Consider the following 21764-nt stretch of genomic DNA (forward strand, 5'->3'; position numbering starts at 1 on the left):
TTTAGATATGGAAGGCCTCTATTCAAATCCAATTTGAGATTTGATGCCATTCAAATGCTACTTAATAGAATTGTGACCATGGGCAAGTCATTTATTCTCTTGGGTCTCAGTTTCCTCATCTGTAAATTGAGGGGTTAGTCTAGATGACCATTATGGTCATTTCTAGTCTAAATCTATAACCTACAACCAAACCAGGGCATCTAGGTGGTATATTGGATAGAGTGTCAGGTCTTGAACCAGGAAGACTCATCTCCTTGTGTTCAAGTCTGACTTCAGACACTAGCTGGGTGATCTTGGGAAAATCACTTAACCTTCTTTGCCTTAGTTTTCTCATCTGTAAAATGAGTGGGAGAAGGAAATGACAAAATATTTCAATATCTTTGCCAAGACAATTCCAAATGGGGTCAGGAAGAGTCAGACTGAAAAAACTAAGCAATACAACAAAATGTTAAAACTTTCAGAACTTTCTATAACCTAAAATTATTGAAAATCTTTTGCCTAATATCCAAGGCCTCATTCTTTTTTTTTTTTTTTTACAAAGTCTCATTTTTAATTCCTAACAACTATTCCTTACCTCAGATTTGGACATGCCTCAGTTTCAGCAAGGTCACTCTCCTGTACATAGCTGATTCCATGCTTTTATGATCTATCATATCTTTCTTACTAATTGTTTCAGGCATATAATCTCTTTACTAAGAACTCAGTAAATACTAAATGCCCCATTATGGGGTAAATGGAAAAAAAACATTAGATTGAAAATGGAGAGACCTATGATGCAGTCCTGGCTTTGATATTATCTCTGCACGTATTTACCATCTCAAGTTCATTTTGCTCATCTAAATATTTACAATGTCTATATCGCAGAGATTCAGTGAAGAAATTGCCTGTACACAAATTTGAATTATTTCAGACAGCTCAATGCTTCAGTGAATAAAATTCTGGACTTAGAGTTAGAAAGCCATGAGCTTCAATTCTGCCTTAGATCCTTACTAGCTCTATAACCCTAAAAGAGTCACAATCTTTCTCAGTCTCATATCTTTATCTGTAAAATGAAAATAATAATAATAATAATAACACATACCTCTCAGGTTTGTTGTGAGTTTCAAATGAAAAACTCTATGTGTAGCACTCTGAAAAACTTAAAAAGTTGGATACATGCTAGTGATTCCCTGTTCTTATTTAGCTAATAATTGAACACCTAGAGAGCAGGATTAGGTCTCCTTTGCTATCGCTCCTAGTATAACTGAACAATCCAGAATTCAACAAATCAAGTTAACAAGCTTTTATTAAGTGCCCATTCCTTGTCAGGCACTAGGCTAAGTGCTGAGTATAAAAATTAAGGCAAAAACCAGTCCCTCTTCTCAAGGAGTTCATACTCTAAGAGGAAAGGCAACATGCAAACAGCTATATGCAAATAAAAAATGCTCAGGATAAAGTGGAAATAAACGTTGAGGGAAAGCACTAGCATTAAGGAGAATCAGGAAAGATTTCTTGTTAAAAAAGGTGGGATTTTAGTTGGGACTTGAAAGGAAGCCAGGGTGTTCACTCAATGATCCTTAGTGAAATGAATAATGAAAATGGTAGGTATCTAGATAGGGTAAACAATCTAGAGAAGTCATTCAAACCTACAGTTTTTCAGACTAAAGATTGCAAGAGAAAAGCAGCATGACACCAGGGATCTGAACTTGCTGTTTTAGCTGTGGTCAATGTAGAAGCCCCAGAAAGAGTAACTACCTCTCTCTGTATTATGATTTCTGAAGCACTGGGGAGATATCCTCCATAAAAATAAATAATAAATAAAAATTTGAAAAATTACAAAAAGACTCCAACATCATGATTAACCAAATGTGTAAAATTCCACCATTATCCTAATAACCTATTAGTTTTTATATTTATATAACCCTTTATAACTAGAGAGCACTTACACATCCACTATCTTGTCAGATACCCTTTAGTAGACAAGGGCATCGACATTTACCAAGATAGAATGATTTGACCAAGGTCACAGTTATCAAGTAACAAAGATGGGGGAAAAGCTATCTCTCCTCATTCTACAATCAGGACTGTTTCTACTATATTAAGCTAACTGACCTTAGAGCTTATTCCTTGGGACATAATCTCTTGTTTTAATACATAAACCTCTAGAGAAGTTATACATTCACCATTATAAGCCTCAAGGAGTAATGAATGATTTTAACATGGAGTGGGGGCAGAGAGATCTTTAAAGAGAAGGATATATCACTAAAAATTTGCTGACCAAAATTCTACTCCTGTAGTAATAGGGACGCACCCCTTTCCCAGCTCCCCTCTCCCCACAATGCAAAACCCACCCCTCCTGGAAATGTAGGTACCTTCACACCGAAGCACAGCATTGTTCCAAACCACACTGCCCTCTTTTAAGATGCAAGTTACTGTTTCTGAGCCATGAGTCCCCAGGAAGCCCTCATCACAGAGAAAGGAGATAGAGCTGCCCAACTGGAGGCTGTCACCAAATCGTTTTCCATTCACAGGAACACCAGGGTCAGGGCACTCATTGTGTCGGAATGCTGTGTGAGATGGAGGCTGGTTAGCCTGGGCTGACTCCAGAAATAAAGCCACCACATCACAGTCACCAAGCCCGGACCTCCGCCAATGCCTTCCCCAAAGCCTGCAATGGAGGGGAAGACAAAGTAGCCTTCTTTCCACCTCCCACTCTAAACCTGGGTCCAGCCCAGGAACTAGGTACTTGAACATAGAAAGAGGAATTTTTTTTCTAGAATCTTCTCATTCAAGATCTACTGAATAAGTTATAAGGTCAAATCTATTTCCCACTTCCCAAACCCTCCACAATATTGTGATATCATCTCCAGAGAAGATTAGACACAGTCCTTTGGTTGACAGGAGAAAACCAGACCTTAGTCTAAAGTGATTTGTTCCAGTAACCTCAACCAGGTAAGAATGTTCCTTAAAATAAAAATCTTCCAACATTCCTCATAAGTAAATTACTTTACCTCCCTCCAATCATCCACATTAGTAGTTCTCCAAAAGCAGATACCCACGATCTTTAATAAAGCAAGTTTCCAATGGAAAACTTGTTTTGTGCCTGAATAGTCAGGGTATTTTGAAGAATTTGATTTTTCTTTTTTTCCCAATTCTTGAAATTATGTGGTAAGGAAAGCTCCAGAGTAAGTAGAGAAGTATAAAAACCTGAATTCTATGTCTCAGGTGTTTCAAGTCTGACTCAGGAAATAAAAAATCCAAGGCAAAAAAAAAAATCCAAAACATTAACTGACCATTAACTGGGAGAACTAGTTGTTGGTGGAAATTATGATGAATTCAAAGCCTTGAATAAACATGCAGCTTAGGTGCTTTGGAAAACACTGTCTTTAAAGGAATAATGTTAGTTAATTTTTATTATGAACTATAGTTTTAAAGCCAATGACTCTATTCATACACACACACACACACAATGAAATGAAATATCTGCCCTCAAACCACTGTCAATAATTGTCCCTACCTCACCAGTAGATAAAATCTAGGTCAAACAATTGGGACTCTGAAACTTTAAGTTCAAGTACCATCTCCTATAGGAAGCCTTTTGGGACACCCCAATCTGTTACCTGAAGCTGTTAGTATTCTCTATGAAAATTATGAATTATCTATCATTCATTGGCTGTGTAGCTATGAGTTGATTCAAAGGGTTCTTGTGAAGACCAAATGAGATAATATACAAAAAGTACTTTTATACAAGAAAATGTTATGTGTAATTAAATGAAATCATATGGGTTTTATAAGCATTAAAGCACTATACAATGTCAGCTACCATCATGGTTATTTCAATTATTATCTGAAGCACAGTTAAATGGAAGAGTGAACAGAATAACAACATTGCTCCAGAGTAAAATTAGCACCAAAGGGGAGAAGTTATTGGGAGGGGGAGCTGAAGCTTAATATGAGAAATAACATAGCTATGTAAATAAAAAAAGCTAGTTCTGGAGTCATAAGATGTGAATTAGGGACCTGGCTCTAACATTTATTAGCACTGTGGCTTTCTTTAGTTTCTCTCATCTGAAGTATAGCGTCTGTACAACTGACCTCAAAATATTTCTACAGAGGAAAATAAACCTTAAAGTATTATATAAATATGATGCATTGTCTCTGTCATTATAAGAATTAATTTTCTATCAGTTAGACGTGTCCAATAATGAACAATGCTCACAGGGAAGTGAGCACTGGAATACTGGAAGCATTCAAACAGGTTGGATGGTTGCATGTCATCCAAGTGGTGTTGAAAGGATTCTTACAATGAGTGACAGAATAGATTTGATGTACTATAAAATTCTATGAGTTGTAGGAAGATATATGCATCCAAATGTAGGGGAAATACATACATGCATCCATATCACAGTCACACACAAACACACACACACACACACACATACATACACTTCCAACTATTATCCATTCTTTCTGCTTAAAGTTATTATCCAAAGTACTGATAAACGGGGCTGTGTCCAACACATAGCATGAATATGTTAGCCCAGAAGCTTGAGGCCATCTTTAAGCAGCTGAGACTTTTAGCTAATAATTATTTCCCATCCATCGTTTCTAGCTACCCAAGTAAACTCATCCCTTTCCACACTTCAAATATGCTCAAACTGAAGAATGCTGTTTTGTTTCAATTCATTCTCATATAATAGGATCTCCAGTCACTTATCTTCTTTACTCAGTGCTTATTCCAATGTTAATGTCTCTTCTAAAATGTGGTGCCCAAAACAAAATAAAATATTGTAGATGGAGTCTGACCTGGGCAGAATACAATGGAATTATAACATCATACATTCTGGGCACTGTGTTTCTATTAGTGCATCCTAAAATCAAATAAGCTCTGGCTGCTGTGACATAATGCTGCATTAAACTGAGTTTATGGCTCACTAAAATATTCTGGATCTTTTTTTTAAAACATAAACTGTCCTTTATTCTTTTCTTCAGGAGGTGAGGAGAGGGTATGATCATAAGCTAGTAAACAAGAAAAGTTATCTCAGACCCCTGAAATGGATACTAAATAATATAGACAAGGGCATTTCACTAGCCGGTCAATAGTGCAACAAAAGGAAAGAAGCCTCAATCATCTCAAAACCCCTTGAACCTTCCCTAACTCCATCCTGTGTTCTCTGGCCCCTGGTATAATATTGCAATCTCATTTTTCCACAGAGAGATATTTTTATTATTCTATTTCCACATCTTGCCTACTGGATTTATAGCAAAATTTCTGACCCCCTTCCCCATAGTCCACACCGACAGAAGATGATTAAGTAAAGCTACATTGACTCACTGGTGAAGGTGATGTTAAAGCCTCTCTTCCCTGTTGAATGGTCTGTCTGGAACTCAAGGCGGGCCACATGGCCACTGCTGGTAAGTGAAGAAGGGATCTGGCTTCCTGAGAAGGTGCCCAGAACAGGAGACTCAGCTGTAGCCCCATCTTTGATGGCCAGGAAATCAAACTGGGGTTCCACATCGATATCATTGAAGGCCAGGTGGATGCGGCTCTCAGGTTTGGCAAGGATGAGCCAGACGCAATGCAGATGATTGCCATATTCTTCAGGATAATTTGGGGAAAGGACGACACCAGATGGGCTGGTAAAGTTGAAAAAGCAGGAAACTGAAACAAGAACAGGGCCTCGGGTCAGTTCTCAATTTTTCACAACCACCTTGTATATTCATGCTATATTTTTTTCTTTGTAAAAAAACAGGAACAAAGGATGATGATAAGAGATTCAAAAATATCAGCTCTCCTCTACAGACAGAATTTCAAAACAACTAGTAACTAGTTCTAGTTTCCTATAGGAACTGAATTTTCTAGGAGAGGTTGGGTTGATTTAGGCTAGATTCTGGGCTAGGCTGGAATGAACTGATGACCATCAAAAATGAAAAATAATTCCCTCAGAGAGTCGGTGACTTATCAAAGTTAGAAAAGGGGAAAGGGGGCAGTTAGGTGGCTCAGTGGATAGAGCACTGACCCTGAAAGTCAGGAGGACCTGAGTTCAAATTTGACCTCAGACACTTAATAATTGCCTGGCTGTGTGACCTTGGCAAGTCACTTAACCCCATTGCCTTCAATAAAATAATAAAAAAATTAAACAAAGATGTTAAAAAAGAAAAGGGGTAAGAGATAGAATCATAGATTATGAGAGTTAATAAATGAGAACAACATGACACTTCCTCTTTTTATATCTTTTACCTTTCAGAAACACCTCCCTTTTTACCTAATGGAGTCTGCTGATCTACTACAATGAGACAATGACCAAAGATGTCAGTTGTGATAAAACTTAACTGGTTCCCAGTAAAGTGTGACCAAATGAATGGGCACCTTCTGAGGGAGGAAAGAAAACTTTAAAAGCAACTCTTAGAAGGAATAACCCTGAACCAAAAGTAATATAGCACTCATAGAGAAATTTTAAATATTATTGAGGTAATATTTGAAGTAGATCCCTTCCTGGATAACCTGTTCCACTTATATTTTAACAACTGAATTCTTATATTTCTATGATATATATCTCTAGCAGGGAAAGTTCACTACACAAATCATTTCCTTCATCTCCTCTACATTCATGTGGAAATGGGGGAAGTACATTAGATCAAATCTCTTCCTCTACTTTAGCCAGCTTTAGAGGAAAGGATCACTATTTGGAGTAAATCTATCAGGCAATCACTCCATCAACAAGCATTTACTAAGTCTCATATTAGATTCTAGGGACTATGCTACATACAGGGGACAACAACTTTTAAGAGCTCATATTCTATTGAGGGAGAAAACACATACAAGTATATACAAAATAAAGATAAGGTTATTTGGAGGGTCACTAGCAGCTGAAGATATCTGAAAATGCTTCATGTAGAATGCAGAACTTGACTGGTTTTTAAATGAAACTTAAGGATATTAAGAGAAGGCAATGCCTTTTGTGCATGGAGGACAGCAATGCAAATTTAAGGAAGAGGTTTCAAATAAATTTAACTATGTAAGGAACAGCTAAAAGGGCAGTTGAGCTGGATCAAAGAGTCCATGAAGAGGATATATGAAATGATATATATGATCCAACATGATTTTGTGATTGTATTATGTAATATAACACCATTGTATCATAATATAATATTGCTATAAAGTTAGATTAGAGAAAAGTTGATAATGACTTTAAATACATAAAAGAGTTTGTATGTTGATTCTAGAGATAAGAGAAAGCCACTGGAGTTTTTTTGATTAGAAGTGTGCCAAACAGGCTTTCCCTTTATGAAAATCACTTTAGCAACTCTGTGGTAAATGGTTTGGAAAGAGGAGAGACTTGAGGCCAGAAAACCAATAAGGAGGTTATTACAATAATACAGGTGAAATGTTTCAGGAACTCAGCCAATCAATCAAAATGGTCATGCAAAAGGAGAGAAGGGAACTGATTTGAGAGATGGTTTAGGAGTTGATCATTTATTGAATATGTGAGACAAGGGAGACATGTGACTGGGGTTTTAAACCAGAGTGACTGGGAAAAATGATGGGGCCCTTAAGGGATGCCAAGAAAAGTAGATTTGATGGTAAAGATAATTGGTTCTGTTTTGACCTTGGAGAGTTTGGGATACCTAGGAGCTTTCAATAGGGCACCAATCCCAACATAGGCTCTTGTGGAAAGCAAGAAATCAAGGTTTCCTGAAGGCGGCTACTCAAATATGGAAATAGATGTTCCCAGAGCATTCTTATATAGGCTCTTTGTGGATATTCACAGAAGCAGGACTCCTTTGCTCCTTGAATGAGGCTGCCATATACAAAGGTACACAAACCACAAACCTGTTACTATACACCCACCTTTACACCTTGTGGCCTAGTTTAAAATCATCTCTGCTCTAATTGCCAGTGTCTATTTGTGAAGGACCAAAATATTATATATCATACATCTCTGAGAAGGGGAAACAGTTTTGTTTACTCATTTATCTAGTGTTTAATGATTTCTATATTTTGAGGTCTTTCAGTGGAGGCTAGATACCCTCCCATTAGGAGTGTTATAGAGGCAATTCTTGTTCAGCTATTTGTTGAACTGGATAGCTTCTGAGATTTTATGGATATAGTAATCTAGGCAGTAAAACATTTAAAACAATTCATAATCCTCTCAAAAATAATTTAAAAAATTCTCAGAACATCAGCTACTTACCAAAGTTAGAAGGGGGAAAGGATGAAATCATAGGATGTAAAGACTAGTAAGAATTTTAATGATCATCTCATCTAACTCTCTCATAGTACAGATGACAACAAGGGGGAAAAGGGGAAGGTGAGTTGTCTATGATCACAAAGTTAGAGGTAGAATTTGGGGTTATAAATGAAATCTCTTGACTGTCCTGTCCATCAAAAACAAAATAAGTAGAAGGATCATAATTGAGACAAATCTTAACTTTTAGAAAGAGAAAGGGATTACCATCATGATTATGAACTGATTCTTTTCAATCAAGGAATAACAATAATGTCTGCCTTTAAAGATCTGCCATGAAGAAAAATGCCCAATGTATGCATAATCTCCCCACTCTACAGAGATCACCCTTAATCTCTGCAGCTACCTGGTTCCATTATTACTATGTAAGGGGGTCAGGGAAGAGTCAGGCCAGAAGTTTTCAAAGAATTATAATAGTAATGCTGAAAAAGACAGCTGAGGTCCTCTAGATCAAACCCCTTATTTTACAGAAAAACTGGGAAGAATTTGTCAAACTCACACAATAAATTAGAATAACTGAGACTAAAATTTTGATTTCCAATTTGATATTATAACTCTAATAGCCTACTGGCTCTTACTTCTTCTGCAAAGAGATTTCTTCAATCTACCATGTCATTTAGGTATAACATGCTACCTAGCACTGCCCTACCTAAATGTCTCTGCCCAAATAACATGTGTTCTTTCTCACTTGCCCTTTTCTCCTTTTCTCCCTGCCTTAAGAATCAATGTTGACCCAAAATCCAGTAGAATGTAGACACCTTGAGGGAGGGCAAGAACATTTAGTTTTTCTTTGTATGCATAACAGCTACCATAGTACTAAGTACATGGCAGGAAAGGAATACGAGAACATCCAACATTTGCTCCCTCCATGAATACAGGGGGATGAAAAAGAAGAGGGGGGGAATAAGGGAAATTTTAAGTCAAAAATTGTGACACACATTTTTCAAATAATATTTCACTAGATCCTGACAGTGAGCCTGTGACTTGGGTGATATTATCATTCCCATTTTATGAATGAAAAAACTGAGACAACCACTTGGGGGATTAAGTAATGTGCTTGTGGGTCAGAGGCATTACTTGAACCTAGGAGCCCTAGCCATGAATTCTCTATTCCATACTATCTCTTCCTTAAGAAAAAAATTGGCATTTAATTGCTAGTTAAATTGAAATGAACCCATTACAGTCTCAGGAAGAAGTTGTTTGTGGTATGATCTTGGAATCATAGATTGCTAGCTATTAAAAATCACCTAATTTAGCCTCTTCATTTTACAAACCAGGAAATTGAGGTAGAGAATTGGAATGATTTGTCCAAAGTCACAAAATACTGAGAAAATAGCAGAGATGAAAATCAAATCCTGTGCTCCTCTGACTTCAGATCTAACATTCTTTCTAATACATCAACATTTGAGGGTCATGGAGATTCTTAAATACCTACCTTCCCTAAAAATATTGTAAGAAGAATCAATTTAAATAATTTAAACTATAACAGAGAATTTACATAAGAAAATGAATGGTGCCCCCTTCAGCATGATCTCCTTAGAAATTACATTTCTTCTAATTTGTCCTTGCATAAAGTATATTTCAGCTCTTCTTTGAGAATGCTTTGCAGACTACAGGCTCATCTCTTCTTAAGTATACCTTTTTGACCATAAATGGGATTTCCTGTTTTGATCACTCACTTGAGTCACTAAATCCAAAAGTCAGTGACAGCATTGGGGAATGTCATCCTTGAGAGCTGATACTGTCCTTATTTTGTCTTTTTTTAGCCTCAGCAGATAGAATAAAGCTTCCTACTTAGTAGACACTTAGTCAATGAATAATGACTTTGAACTAAGAGGATATTTTTATATTTGACAATTTACTTATTTATAGCCATGTAGCTTCCTTTAATCTGGATATGTTTTATTTATGTATTTTGGCTATAGTAATAGGCACAAAGTATATGCCTACATGCTTTTTTAAAAATTGATTCACAGAGTATTGGGTCCAAGGTAGGTATGTAACATATCTATATGCTGTGCATCAAATAGGAAGGGGGAGAGGTGAGAGGCAAACATACCTGGAGAAAAAAGATTATAAAACAGGTTTTGAAAGGGGCTTAAAAAATGTCATTTGTCATGGCCCAATTTCTGGGAGGGATTTAGGACCTCAGCATAGCTCACAGTGAGGTCAAGCCAAAGCTACCTTCCAAGGGAAAAAGAAGAATATCATCTAGAATTTCTAGCATCCAATCCAGGAAGAGTTGAAGCCACAGAAAGAATAAAAAATATTTATTACAACCAAAAGAAGACAAGGTTTATTACTCCTTCCACTCCAGATCTACCCCCATACCTTTCACCTATTAAATTCCTACTTACTGTTTAATGACCATCTAATAATTTATTTCCTTCAAAACTTTCCCTAGCCTGCTTTTTTTCATCAATTGAGCCTCACTTTGTTTAAAAATCTCTAATATAATTAACAGGAATTGCTTATGATATGTTGATCTTCATATTTGAATTCATATGAGGGCAAGATAATGTTTTATCTATGCATTTTTCTATAAGAGTGATTGTAGGTTGAAAGAGAAGGATGATGACATGATGTTCAAAAAAATCTGCCACAGGCTTTGAAGTTAAATACCAAAAATCAGCTCTAAAACTGGTTTATCATCATCATAAGAATTAGTTTACAGTCTTCCTACCTAACTACTATGAATGAGGCTGCTTATCTGGCAGTGTAAATTCTCCTGGATTTATTTAATCACAATCTCTGTCTCTTCAGAAACCATCCTATTCTTCATTTCTTATAACATTTCTATAATAATCATATATCACAATTTGTTCAGCCATTATCCAATTGACAACCCCTCAATTTCTAATTCTTTTCCATCACAAAAAGAGCTGCTAAAATATTTTTTGTACAAATAGATCTTTTTTCCCTTTTCTTTGATCTCTTTGGGATACAAACCTAGTAGTGCTATTGCTGGGTTAAAGGATTTTTGCTGTTCAGTCTTTTCAGGTGTGTCCAACTCTTCATTACCCCTTTTGGAATTTTCTTGGCAAAAATACCTAGTGATTGGCTATTTCCTTCTTCAGCTTATTTTATTGATGAGGAAATTGAGGCAATAGGGTTATGTAACTTGTCTAGGGTTACATAGCTAGTAAGTCTGAGGCTGTATTTGAACTGAGGGCTTCCTGACACCAAGGCAAGCACTCTACCTACTGAGATCACCATACTGCCAGGTCTATTGACTATGCAGAGTTTTTTTTAACTCTTTTGATGTAGTTCCAAATTGTTCTCCAGAATAGATGGCATTTACAACTCTACCAATAGTGCTTTAGTGTTTCTATTTTTCCATATCCCTTTAGCATCTGTCAATTTTCTTTGCACTCATGTTAACTAATCTAATAGATGGGAAGTGGAATTTTAGAGTAGTTTTTTTAATTTGCATTTCTCCAATCAAGAGTGATTGAGAGTATTTTTCATTTATAGCTTTGGTTCTTTTTCTGAAAACTATATGTTTATATCCTTTGACCATTTATCATTCAGGGAAGATCTCTTTCTTTTATAATTTAGCTCCATTCTCTATGTATTTGAGAAATGAGACTTTTATCAGATAAATTTGCTATAGATTTTCTCCCCAGTTTCTTGTTTTCCTTCTACTTTTAGTGAATTGGTTTTGTTTCTGAAAAAAAACTTTTAAATTTCATGTAATTAAAATTATCTATTTCATTTCCCATGATCCCTCTCTTTCTTATTTAGTCAAAAATTCTTCTCTTATTCATAGATATGACAGGCAAATTTTTCTATGTTCCCCTAATTTACTTATGATATCTTTCTTTATGTTTAAATAATTTATCTATTTTTGTACCTGATTTTGTTATATGATGTGAGCTGTTAGTCTAAGATTAGATTCAACCAGACCAGTTTTCCAAGCAATTTTTGTCAAGTGATGAGGTCTTTTCCCAAAAGCTTGGATCTTTGGGGAAATACTAAATTACTGTGGTCATTTATTAATGTGTATTGTAAAATTAATTTATTCCACTGATCTACCACTCTGTTTCTTAGCCACTACCAAGACTGTACATCAGATTATTCTGATGATTACTGCTTTGTAATATGGTTTGAAATCTGCTACTGCTGGACTGCCTTCCTTCACATTTTTCATTGATTACCTTTATATTCTTGATCTTTTATTCCTCTAGAGTCTAGATGATTTAGTCATGATTTTTTTCAAGTTCTATAAAATAATTCTTTAACAATTTGATTAAAAAAACAATTTGGTGTGGCAATGAATACATAAATTAACTTGGGTAAAATTGTCATTTTTATCATATTGACTCAGCCTACCCATGAGTAATTAATATTTTCTCCAATTGTTTATAACTGTATTTGTGTGAAATGTTTTATAATTTTGTTCATATGGTACCTAGGTTTGTCTTGGCAGGTATTTTCTAATCTCTTTCAATTGTTTGGGGTAGTATCTACTCATGGAGGGCTTTCTGGAACTTAAGGATTATGAAACTTAAGAATAATAAATAACACAGATACTATCAGAAAATAACCTCTATTGTTCAGTAGGAGAAAACTCAATGAGGAAGAAAAAAAGAGATTCCAGGGATGAATGAAACTTGATTATATATATATATATATATATATATATATATATATATATATATATATAATGAGAAGCCACAAGTTAGTAATTCCAGGTAATCAAGGGGAAATGAATAAATGAATAGGTGGGTGGATGAATGAATGAAAGTATGATCTGTAATGTTTTCTATGTACAAATGTTTTCTATGTATGTAAATATCTTATGAAATTCTGACACTTGGAAAAAAAACCTTCCCCCATATCCACATAGACAAATTTAACTTTTTTTTTCAATATTTGTTATAGTGAAGGTCTCCTAGAGCTCTAAGTACAGGTATATCAATGACTCAAAGTCAGCCTGTATACAAGTCTTAATCCTTCAATCCCAGAATCAAGACCCTGGCATCTTATCTTTCTCTTAACCTTTTCCTTCCCTCCTATTCCCTAAGGAAAATGGCTTGATCTTAAAAGCTTGATAGAAAAGATTTGTTCCATTTGCTACTATGCTGTTGGTCTGCAATACTGGTTCATTGAATCTATCCGAAGTTCCTACCACAGCTTCCCCTTGTGATCTACCTCACTCACTCACTCACCAAGCTAGGAACTTTTCTCTCTTCTAGCTCACAATACAATTCTTTCTTCTTCCATGAAGACTTCCCCAGCTCAACCCATCTAATCCAGATACCTTAAAAATGCTAAAGAACCTTATATACAGGGTAATATTAAGCATTTAATCTAAATTCTATAATTAACATATAGAGAGAAGAGCACTGAACTCATTCTCTTTTTCTCATGTTTTTCCCATGTTTCCCATCTCTCTAATGAGATTGAGAGCTCTAACAAGACAGAGCTTTCACCTTTTCCTTGAGGGTAGCAGATCATAGAAGGAGTGCTTCGCTGACCAAATTATGTTCAAGAATCACCTTCCATTCTCATACACCAAAACAAAAGGACCTTGTTTCTTACATTCTTTAGTGTCTCAAATTTCATATTCTCTTCACTATCTTATTGACATGCACAAATATATTACCCATTGAGGGGACTGTGTACACTAGATTCTATAAGCATGAAAATATGTCTAATACCCCTTATACTAGGATCAAAACCTTCTAGCTCAGGACTGTCTCTAAAGGCACTGAAGGGCACATGGGAACAAAATGTGTCCAGATCTGGTTGAACAATGGAATAGTTTTCTTTCCATCGGTTTCATAATGTTTTAAGATTCTAATTGTTTAGCCCAACTCTTATCTACTTATTCCATCTACCTCACTTTCTCAATCACTTCTCTTCTTCCTTATAAAAGGATTGTAAGCTTTTAATGCTGAGAAAGATAGATTGCTCTTTATCAGTACCATTTCCTTGAAATTACCACTTTTTGTCAAGAGAAACAACTTGTGCTTCCCATTGATCTCACTTTTAGGAAACTTTTTGCAGCACTGGTAAAAATTATGTGAGAAGTCCAGCAAGTCAAGAAAGTGGTTTATTCTTCCCTTGGACTAAGGAATATTATGATCCCAGTTATTTCCCTAATGAGACTTGGCCAATATTAGCTATATGGTTCCAGGCTAGAGTGAGAAAGTGAAAGAAATCACATAGCACCTGACAGTATTACAAGAAAGAAGACATAGAACAAGGAGGAAAAGGGAGAAAAGAAGAAACATTTAGAGGAATGAAGGGAAGATAAAGGGGAGTAAATATGAAGGAAAGGAGATTGAAAGAATGATGAAGTTTGACAGAAAAAGGGATAGAATGAAGAAAGAAATAAAGATGAAGAAATGATGAAAGGGGAATAGAGGATACAGGAGGAAAGGATGAAGAAGAAGAAGAGATTTTTTCAGGATTCTTCTACATTTGAACAACATTTTTCTAAGTCTTTTCACTTTGCCCTCATTCCTTTTTTGCATCCTCTAGGTCAGAGATGTCAAACAGATGGCCCACAGATGGCAAAACACTTGATAGCAGCCTGAACCAGAAGAGAATGTAATTGGGAAATACTTAACAAAATAAATAAAAACATAATACAACAGAGATGATGTTAAAATGTCATTTTTCTAAGACAAAATGATGCTAGCAGGGTTCTTTATGTATAGTTTTAGTGGTCATCTTCTATTTGAGTTTGATATTACTATGTAATGTTTGACTTTTTGTTGTCATTTAGAGAAATATTTCCCCAATTTATTCCACATTGAACATCTTCTAAAATTCAATATATACAATATGCTATTCTCATCCTTGCATCTTTGTGCAGCCTAGGAATTCTCACAAATTTTACAAATTTGGAATAAGTATCTTATAAAATGGCTTATCATCACCAGGCTCTCTTCTTCTGTCCCCCAACCTCAGGGCTCTTCTGCTCCAGCCAGGACTACCCAATCCTCAACTTCCTAACCTCCATGCCTAAATTTTGTTCATGTTATTTCCCTGCTTCTTTATTTTAATCTATTCTTCTTACTAATTTTAGCAAACAGTTCAGGGTCCCTTTCTTCCATCCTATGACCCTCCCTAATTATTCTGTTCACCTTTAGTTGGAGTTATACAATATTGACACTGTTTTCTCCTAGATGCTCTTATGATGCTGATTTTCTCCATCTATAAAATCCCCTGTATGCTTCCTGGAAATACTAAGAAATTAAAAGACTATGGTCATCAATGCACTTAAAATTCTGAATGAAAACAGATACAACTTCTGCAAAGATCTGGATGGTAATAGTATAATCACAGTCCACGCTACCTGTATGTAGGCTGTATCGATCCTTGTAACAGATAGTAGGTAGGAACAGAACACTGAAAAAATGGGGTTTCACAGGCAGAAAGCAAGAAACTAAAGAGAAAAGAACAGAAGAGCAGAAGAATACAGTCCCCATCCTCACCACCCACCCCAGTTAGAGTTACAGATAAACAGAAGCTATCACAAGATCATAAATTTAGAACTGAAAGAGACTTCAGGCGAAAACAAATGTGCTCTCTACATTTTCAAATGAGGAAAGTGGACATAGAAAGGAAAAATGGTTTTGCCTAAGTCGCAATCAATAAGTGTATAATATTTTTAATATTAAATTAATATTTTAGTATTTAATATTAATGTCTTAATCTGTTTTCCTAATTCTAAATCCAGTACTGAGTTTTCTACAATATGCTGTTCAAAGAAATATGATGAAAGCAATTTATTTCTTAGAATATCAGAGTTAGAAGAAATCCCCTAAATGATATATTCCATACCAGAGGGTCCCCTATTTGATATTTTAGGAAAGTTGTCATCAAGTTTTTGGTCAAGGACCATAAAATAGAGAAAATTTTCTCCCTCGTAGGGCAGCCTTAAATGATGGGAGATTTTTTCCTTCTAACTAGCTAGCAGAAATCTTCCTCTAACTTCTACCCTTTGATCTGTGTGCTTGGATCTTTGTGTTCAAGCCATATAAATTGGATACTTCTTCCACAAGAGAACTTTTCAAATATTTAAAGACCACTATCATTTTTCTCACAAGTGTTCTTTCTTTCTGGGCTAATATGTATATTTGGATGAACACCCAAATTGGGATTTCGGAGGGGAGAAGGAAAAAATATACATGGAAGGGACTTGTAGAATGAAAAGAAATGATAATGATGAATTTTGACTCTGAAGAAGAGAAGAAAAAAATGTTCCTCCCTCCTTTTTCTGAATAGGTGGAGATGACTATAGGTATGGAATACTGTATTAGTGTTGTTGAATTTCTTTTCCCCTTCATTACAAGCAATGAATCTAGGTGGGAAAAGCAAAAAGGATAAGTTTTAAATGAAAGTGCTATTAAAAAAAGTTTAATTATTTTTTAAAAAAGGAATTATAATTATCAGAATTAATTGGTGCCTCAAAAAGCACCTAATTGAAATCATACTTGACCAAAGCAGGGTTAATGCTGACTTGTGAGTGAGGAAAAAGGCAATATTGATGCATTCAGATTCTGATCAAGCTTGTGATTGTTTCATTTGGTGTAGCACATTGTTAATGAGGCCATATTCATTGGATTGATTCCATGGAGTGCAGTTCATGCCCCAATCCCTAATCATAGCAAACCATCCCACAAATGTTTACCCCTCATTATAAGCATGACAGAAAAATTTCTAGATAGATAGATAATGCCAAATTGTACTAAGCACTGGAGATACAGAGAAGACTAAAAACAGTCTCTGCTCTCAAGAAGTTCATAAGAAGTTATGGGGGAGAGAACATGTAAATAGCTACAATACAAATGCATAAATTTGGAGAAAAATCTCCAAATTAATTTGACTGTGGCATGGAGAATAGATAGATTGGAGTGAGGAAAGACTTGAGGTAGCAAACTATTTTAATAGTTCAAGTATGACACAAACCAAAGTAATGGAAGGAGAAAGCATGATGCTTATTAAGTTATGAAAGTTGAACTAGTTGAGCTCATTTTTAGCAATTGATAATTGGATATAGTGAGATAAGAAAGAGTGAAGAATTCAAGACATGTAAATTCTGAGTCTGAGAAGATGATACATTGGGAGTGAAATAATGAGTTACATTTTAGACATGCTGATTTAAGGTGTTCATGGGATATTAGTTTGAGACGTCTAATAGACAACTGCAGATGTGATATGGCGGTCAGCAATGAGATTATGGCTGGAAAGTAGATCTGATAATCATCAGTATAGAGAGATAATTGAATACATGAGAACTGAGGAGATCATCTACTAAAATCAGACTGAGGGAGAAGAGAACTGAGGACAGGATACTGTAGGATACTCACACTTAGCAGGTATGAACTGGATAAAAATTCAGAAAAAGAGACTGAGAAGAAGTTAGAGAGGTAAGAGGAGAATCAGGAAAGAAAAGTTTCCCAAAAACATAGAGGAAAGAAAATATTAAGGAGAAAAATGTGCTTGACAATGCCTGCCAGGCAGTCAGTGTTAAGTGACTTGCCCAAGGTCATACAGCTAGTGTCAAGTGTCTGAGGCAAGATCCCAACTTTCATACTCCTGGCTTCAAGGTCAGTGCTCTATCCACTGTACCACCTAGCTGCTCTTTCTGACCTCATCATTTAAGTGAAACTCTGCAGTCTTTATTTTGAACATATCTATAGAAAAATCTTTACTTTCCATTTCACTTCTATGATTCAACCAATCCTACATGGCCCACTTCAAGTAGTGGAAAGATACTACACTTGAACCCTAGTACTAGTCCTTGAAGATGGTGAGAGTTAATGTGTCTTGAGAAAAAGAAAGACAGGAAGCAAAAGTGAGAAAGAACATTCCAGACTGAGAGCTAGTGAAAAGTCAGGGAGTAAAGAAATTCATTGTTGTGTGCAAAGAATTTCAACAAGACTAGCATCCATAGACTGTAGTAGATAAGGAGGGAAACAAAGGGGGGGAAATTAAAATTATGAAGAACTTTAAAAGTCAGAGAATTTCATATTGAAGTTAATAGGGCATCACAGAAATTGATTGAAAAGGGAAGTAAAATGGTAAAATCTGGGCTTTTGGAAAATTACTTTGGCAGCTGCATGAGGGTTGGATTGGGGGTGGGGGACTTGAGACAGGGAGACCAGCCAGGAAGCTATGGCAAAAGTATAGGTTATGAGATGAGGCTCCCTATTGCCTCTGGGAAACAAACTCCTTTGATTGACATTCAAAGTCTTCCTGGCTTCAGGTTACTTTTCTAAGATTACTATACATTATTCCTTTTCATGAACTCTATAATACAGAAAAAATAATTTTCTTTATATTCTTCATGTGGCATTCAATCTCCCTGCTGCAGGCCCTCACATAGGCTGTCCCTCATGCCTGAAACCACTCTAATCTCATTTCTGTCCCTTAAAAGTCCTTTCTTTTTGCAAACACCATCTCATAAAACTATCAAGGTTTTGCCCTATGACCAGAAATTTCCTTGTATATATCTAATATATATTCTGTATAAACCTATATGTGAATAAATTTCCCAAGATCAAATGTACATTTTTTTGATGGCACAAACTTTTTCATTTTTAGCACTTCTTTATCAGATTTTAGTACAGTACTTGACCATAAGAACAAAGTGCTGAAAACAAACATTCCACTATCAGCCTAAGATCCTTAAAGTGCTGCCTTTGTTCTAGTCGTTCTTCTCATAGAGGATAAAATAGTTTCTGATTTCCTATCATAATAAATTCACATTCTTTTGTTGGGATTTGACATTCCTTCCATAATCTCTGCATCATGCCCATTTACTCTTCCTTTGTCAGGTTCTCTTTGAAAAGGGATTTTTTTCAACTAGTCAAAGCCACCTCTCTCTAATTATGTGGAGAGAGGGGGGAAGAGCAAAGTCAAAATGGCATGAAGGCAGGAGATCCCGGCAGCTCTTCCCCATATCACTCCAAATGCCTTTTAATAATAACTAACCAAAAAAATAATAATGACTAACTAAATTCTAGAGTGGCCAAACCCACAGAAAGATTGAGTGAAGCAATTTTCTTGCCCAAGCCAGCTTGGAAGATCCCTAGGTAGGGTCTGTTCTATTGGGGTTGGAAAGGGCTGCAGCATAGCCTGCAATGTTAACAGCTACCAGAGCAAACTACCTCCAGTCATCCAGGAACAGCCTGTGAGGTGCCTGGGTCCCTGGTGGGGGGGGGTACCTGGGTCTGTGGCAGTGGAGTTGGTTTCCAGACCTCTCAGCCCAGGGATTGCCAAGAACAACTTGGGTGGTCATCAGGAAAACTGCCACACCAGAGTTGTCATGGAACTCAGGTCAGTGCAGGCCTCAGTGTAGCCCTGGGAACTAGAACTAGACCTGGGGAGCCATCTGGTAGGCTGCTTCCAGAGACCTAAGTCCATGAATAGTAAGGGGGTCAGGGGAAACTTCACTGGTCTCTGCTATCTCTGAGGTAGGACTCTATTGCTTTGTTCATACTCAGATTCCGGTCTCAGTTTTATTGCCATAGCAGAGCATGATGTTTCTCTTTTGTTCTCAAAGCAGAACATCATCAGGGGTGGTGATGCCATGACAAATACATGAATTGGATTTGAATGGGGGTACTGTTCTGATTCTTCTCACTTTCTCCTCGAGAATCATCTGGGTCCGGTGGCCAGAAATGGATCAGGAAGACTACAGATGGCCCTGGTTGTGAGGCAATCAGGATTAAGTGGCCTGCCCAAATCACACAGTTAGTAAGTGTCAAGTGTTTGAGGCTGGCTTCAAACTCTGGTTCTCCTGACTCCAAGGCCAGTGTTGTATCCACTGTGCCACCTAGACCCTCCTCACTATTCCAGGGCAGAAGGGATTGCTCATGATCATCTACACACCAAAACACAGACCAGGAGAACAGTCAGAGCCTCTCATAATACCTTGAAGGAATTGAGGTTCTTGGGGGAGAGGGTGTACCTGAAAACAGTTGCAAAAACCTTCAAAAGCTTGGGAAAGTGCATTCTCCATCCTGGAAGCAGAGCTCCACCTTAACAAAGAGTTAAATCAAGTCATAGATTTGGGAAATGAGCAAACAACAGAAGAAAAAAAATCTGACCATAGACAATTGCTTTGTTACCCTAGATGATAAAAATACACACTCAGAAGATAACAAAATCAAAGTTTCTGTACCCAAAACCTCTAAGAAAAAAATTGGTCTTAGGCTATGGAAGGGTTCAAAAAAAGATTTTGAAAATCAAGTAAGGGAGGTAGAGGAAAAAGTGGGAAGAGAGATGTGAGTGATGCAGGAAAATCATGAAAATCAAGTCAGTAGCTTGGTGAAGGAGATACAAAAGAAATACTGGAAAAAATAACATCTTAAAAACCAGTTTAGGTCAAATGGATAAAGCAGTCCAAAAGGTCAATGAGGAGAAGAATGCCTTAAAAAGCAGAACTGGCCAAATGGAAAAGAAAATACAAAAACTCTCTGAAGAAAATCATTCCTTCAAATGTAGAATGGAGTTAAGGGAAGATGATGGCTTTGTGAGAAGTCAAGAAACAATAAAACAAAACCAAAAGAAGAAAAACAAAGGAAGAAAATGAGAAATATCTCATCAGAAAAAGAACTAATCCAGAAAACAGGTCCAGGAGACATAATTTAAAAATTATTGGGCTATCTAAAAGTCATGACAGGAAAAGAGACTAGATTTCATTTTTTAAGAAATTATCTAAGAAAATTACCCTGTTATCTTAGAAGCAGAGGGTAAAATAGAAAATGAGGGAATTCACCAATCATCTCCTGAAAGAGATCCCAAAATAAAAACACCCAGAAATATTATAGTCAAATTCCATAACTCCCAATTCAAAGAGAAAAATTACAAGCATCCAAAAGCAAACAATTCAAATATCATGGAGCTACAGTCAGGATTACACAGGATTTAGCAGTATCAACATTAAGGACTCATAGGGCTTGGAATATGATATTCTGGAAGGCAAAAGAACTTGGATTACAACTGAGAATCAACTACCCAGCAAAACTGAACATACTCTTTCAGGGGGGAAAAAAGGATATTCAGTGAAATAGGGGACTTTCAGACTTTCCTGTTGAAATTACCAGAGTTGAACAGAAAGTTTGATCTTCAAGTACAGAACTCAGGTGAAGCATAGAGAGGGTGGACAGGAAGGACTAATTATGAGGGATTTAATAGTGTTGAACTGCTTGTATTCCTGCAAGGGAAGATGATAATGACAACTTATAGGAACTTTCTCATTTATTAGGGCAGTTAGAAGGAGCATACATAGACAAGACACAAGAGGGAACTGAATATGAAGTTGTAATATAAAGTCAGAGTTAATGGGAGAAAGGGAAATGAAGGTTGGAATGGGCTAAGTTATTTTACATAAAAGACAGGGGAAGGAGGGAAGTTGAGGGGGAATAAGTGAACCTTCACTCTCATCAGAAGTGGTTCAGAAAGGAAATAATATACACACTCTATTTGGTATAGAAATCTAAGGGATAGTGAGAAAGGGGACAGGGAGGGAAGGTGGGGCATAGGTAATAGAAGAGAGGGAAGATAGGTACA

General features: G+C 36.4%; 1 protein-coding gene across 1 annotated transcript in view; it reads right to left on the reverse strand.

The window, feature by feature from the left end:
- Window positions 1-21764, reverse strand: part of LOC141508065 (CUB and sushi domain-containing protein 2) — a 619633-nt gene that overhangs the window by 305713 nt on the left and 292156 nt on the right. The window contains exons 12-13 of the mRNA XM_074216347.1: window positions 5315-5641; window positions 2352-2546 (exon numbers count right to left, since the gene is read on the reverse strand). Of these exons, the coding sequence (XP_074072448.1) occupies window positions 2352-2546; window positions 5315-5641 (522 nt within the window). The remainder of the gene's footprint in view (window positions 1-2351; window positions 2547-5314; window positions 5642-21764) is intronic.

This window comes from Macrotis lagotis, chromosome 1 (assembly GCF_037893015.1).
Source record: "Macrotis lagotis isolate mMagLag1 chromosome 1, bilby.v1.9.chrom.fasta, whole genome shotgun sequence".
In the NCBI taxonomy this organism is placed as follows: Eukaryota; Metazoa; Chordata; class Mammalia; order Peramelemorphia; family Peramelidae; genus Macrotis; species Macrotis lagotis.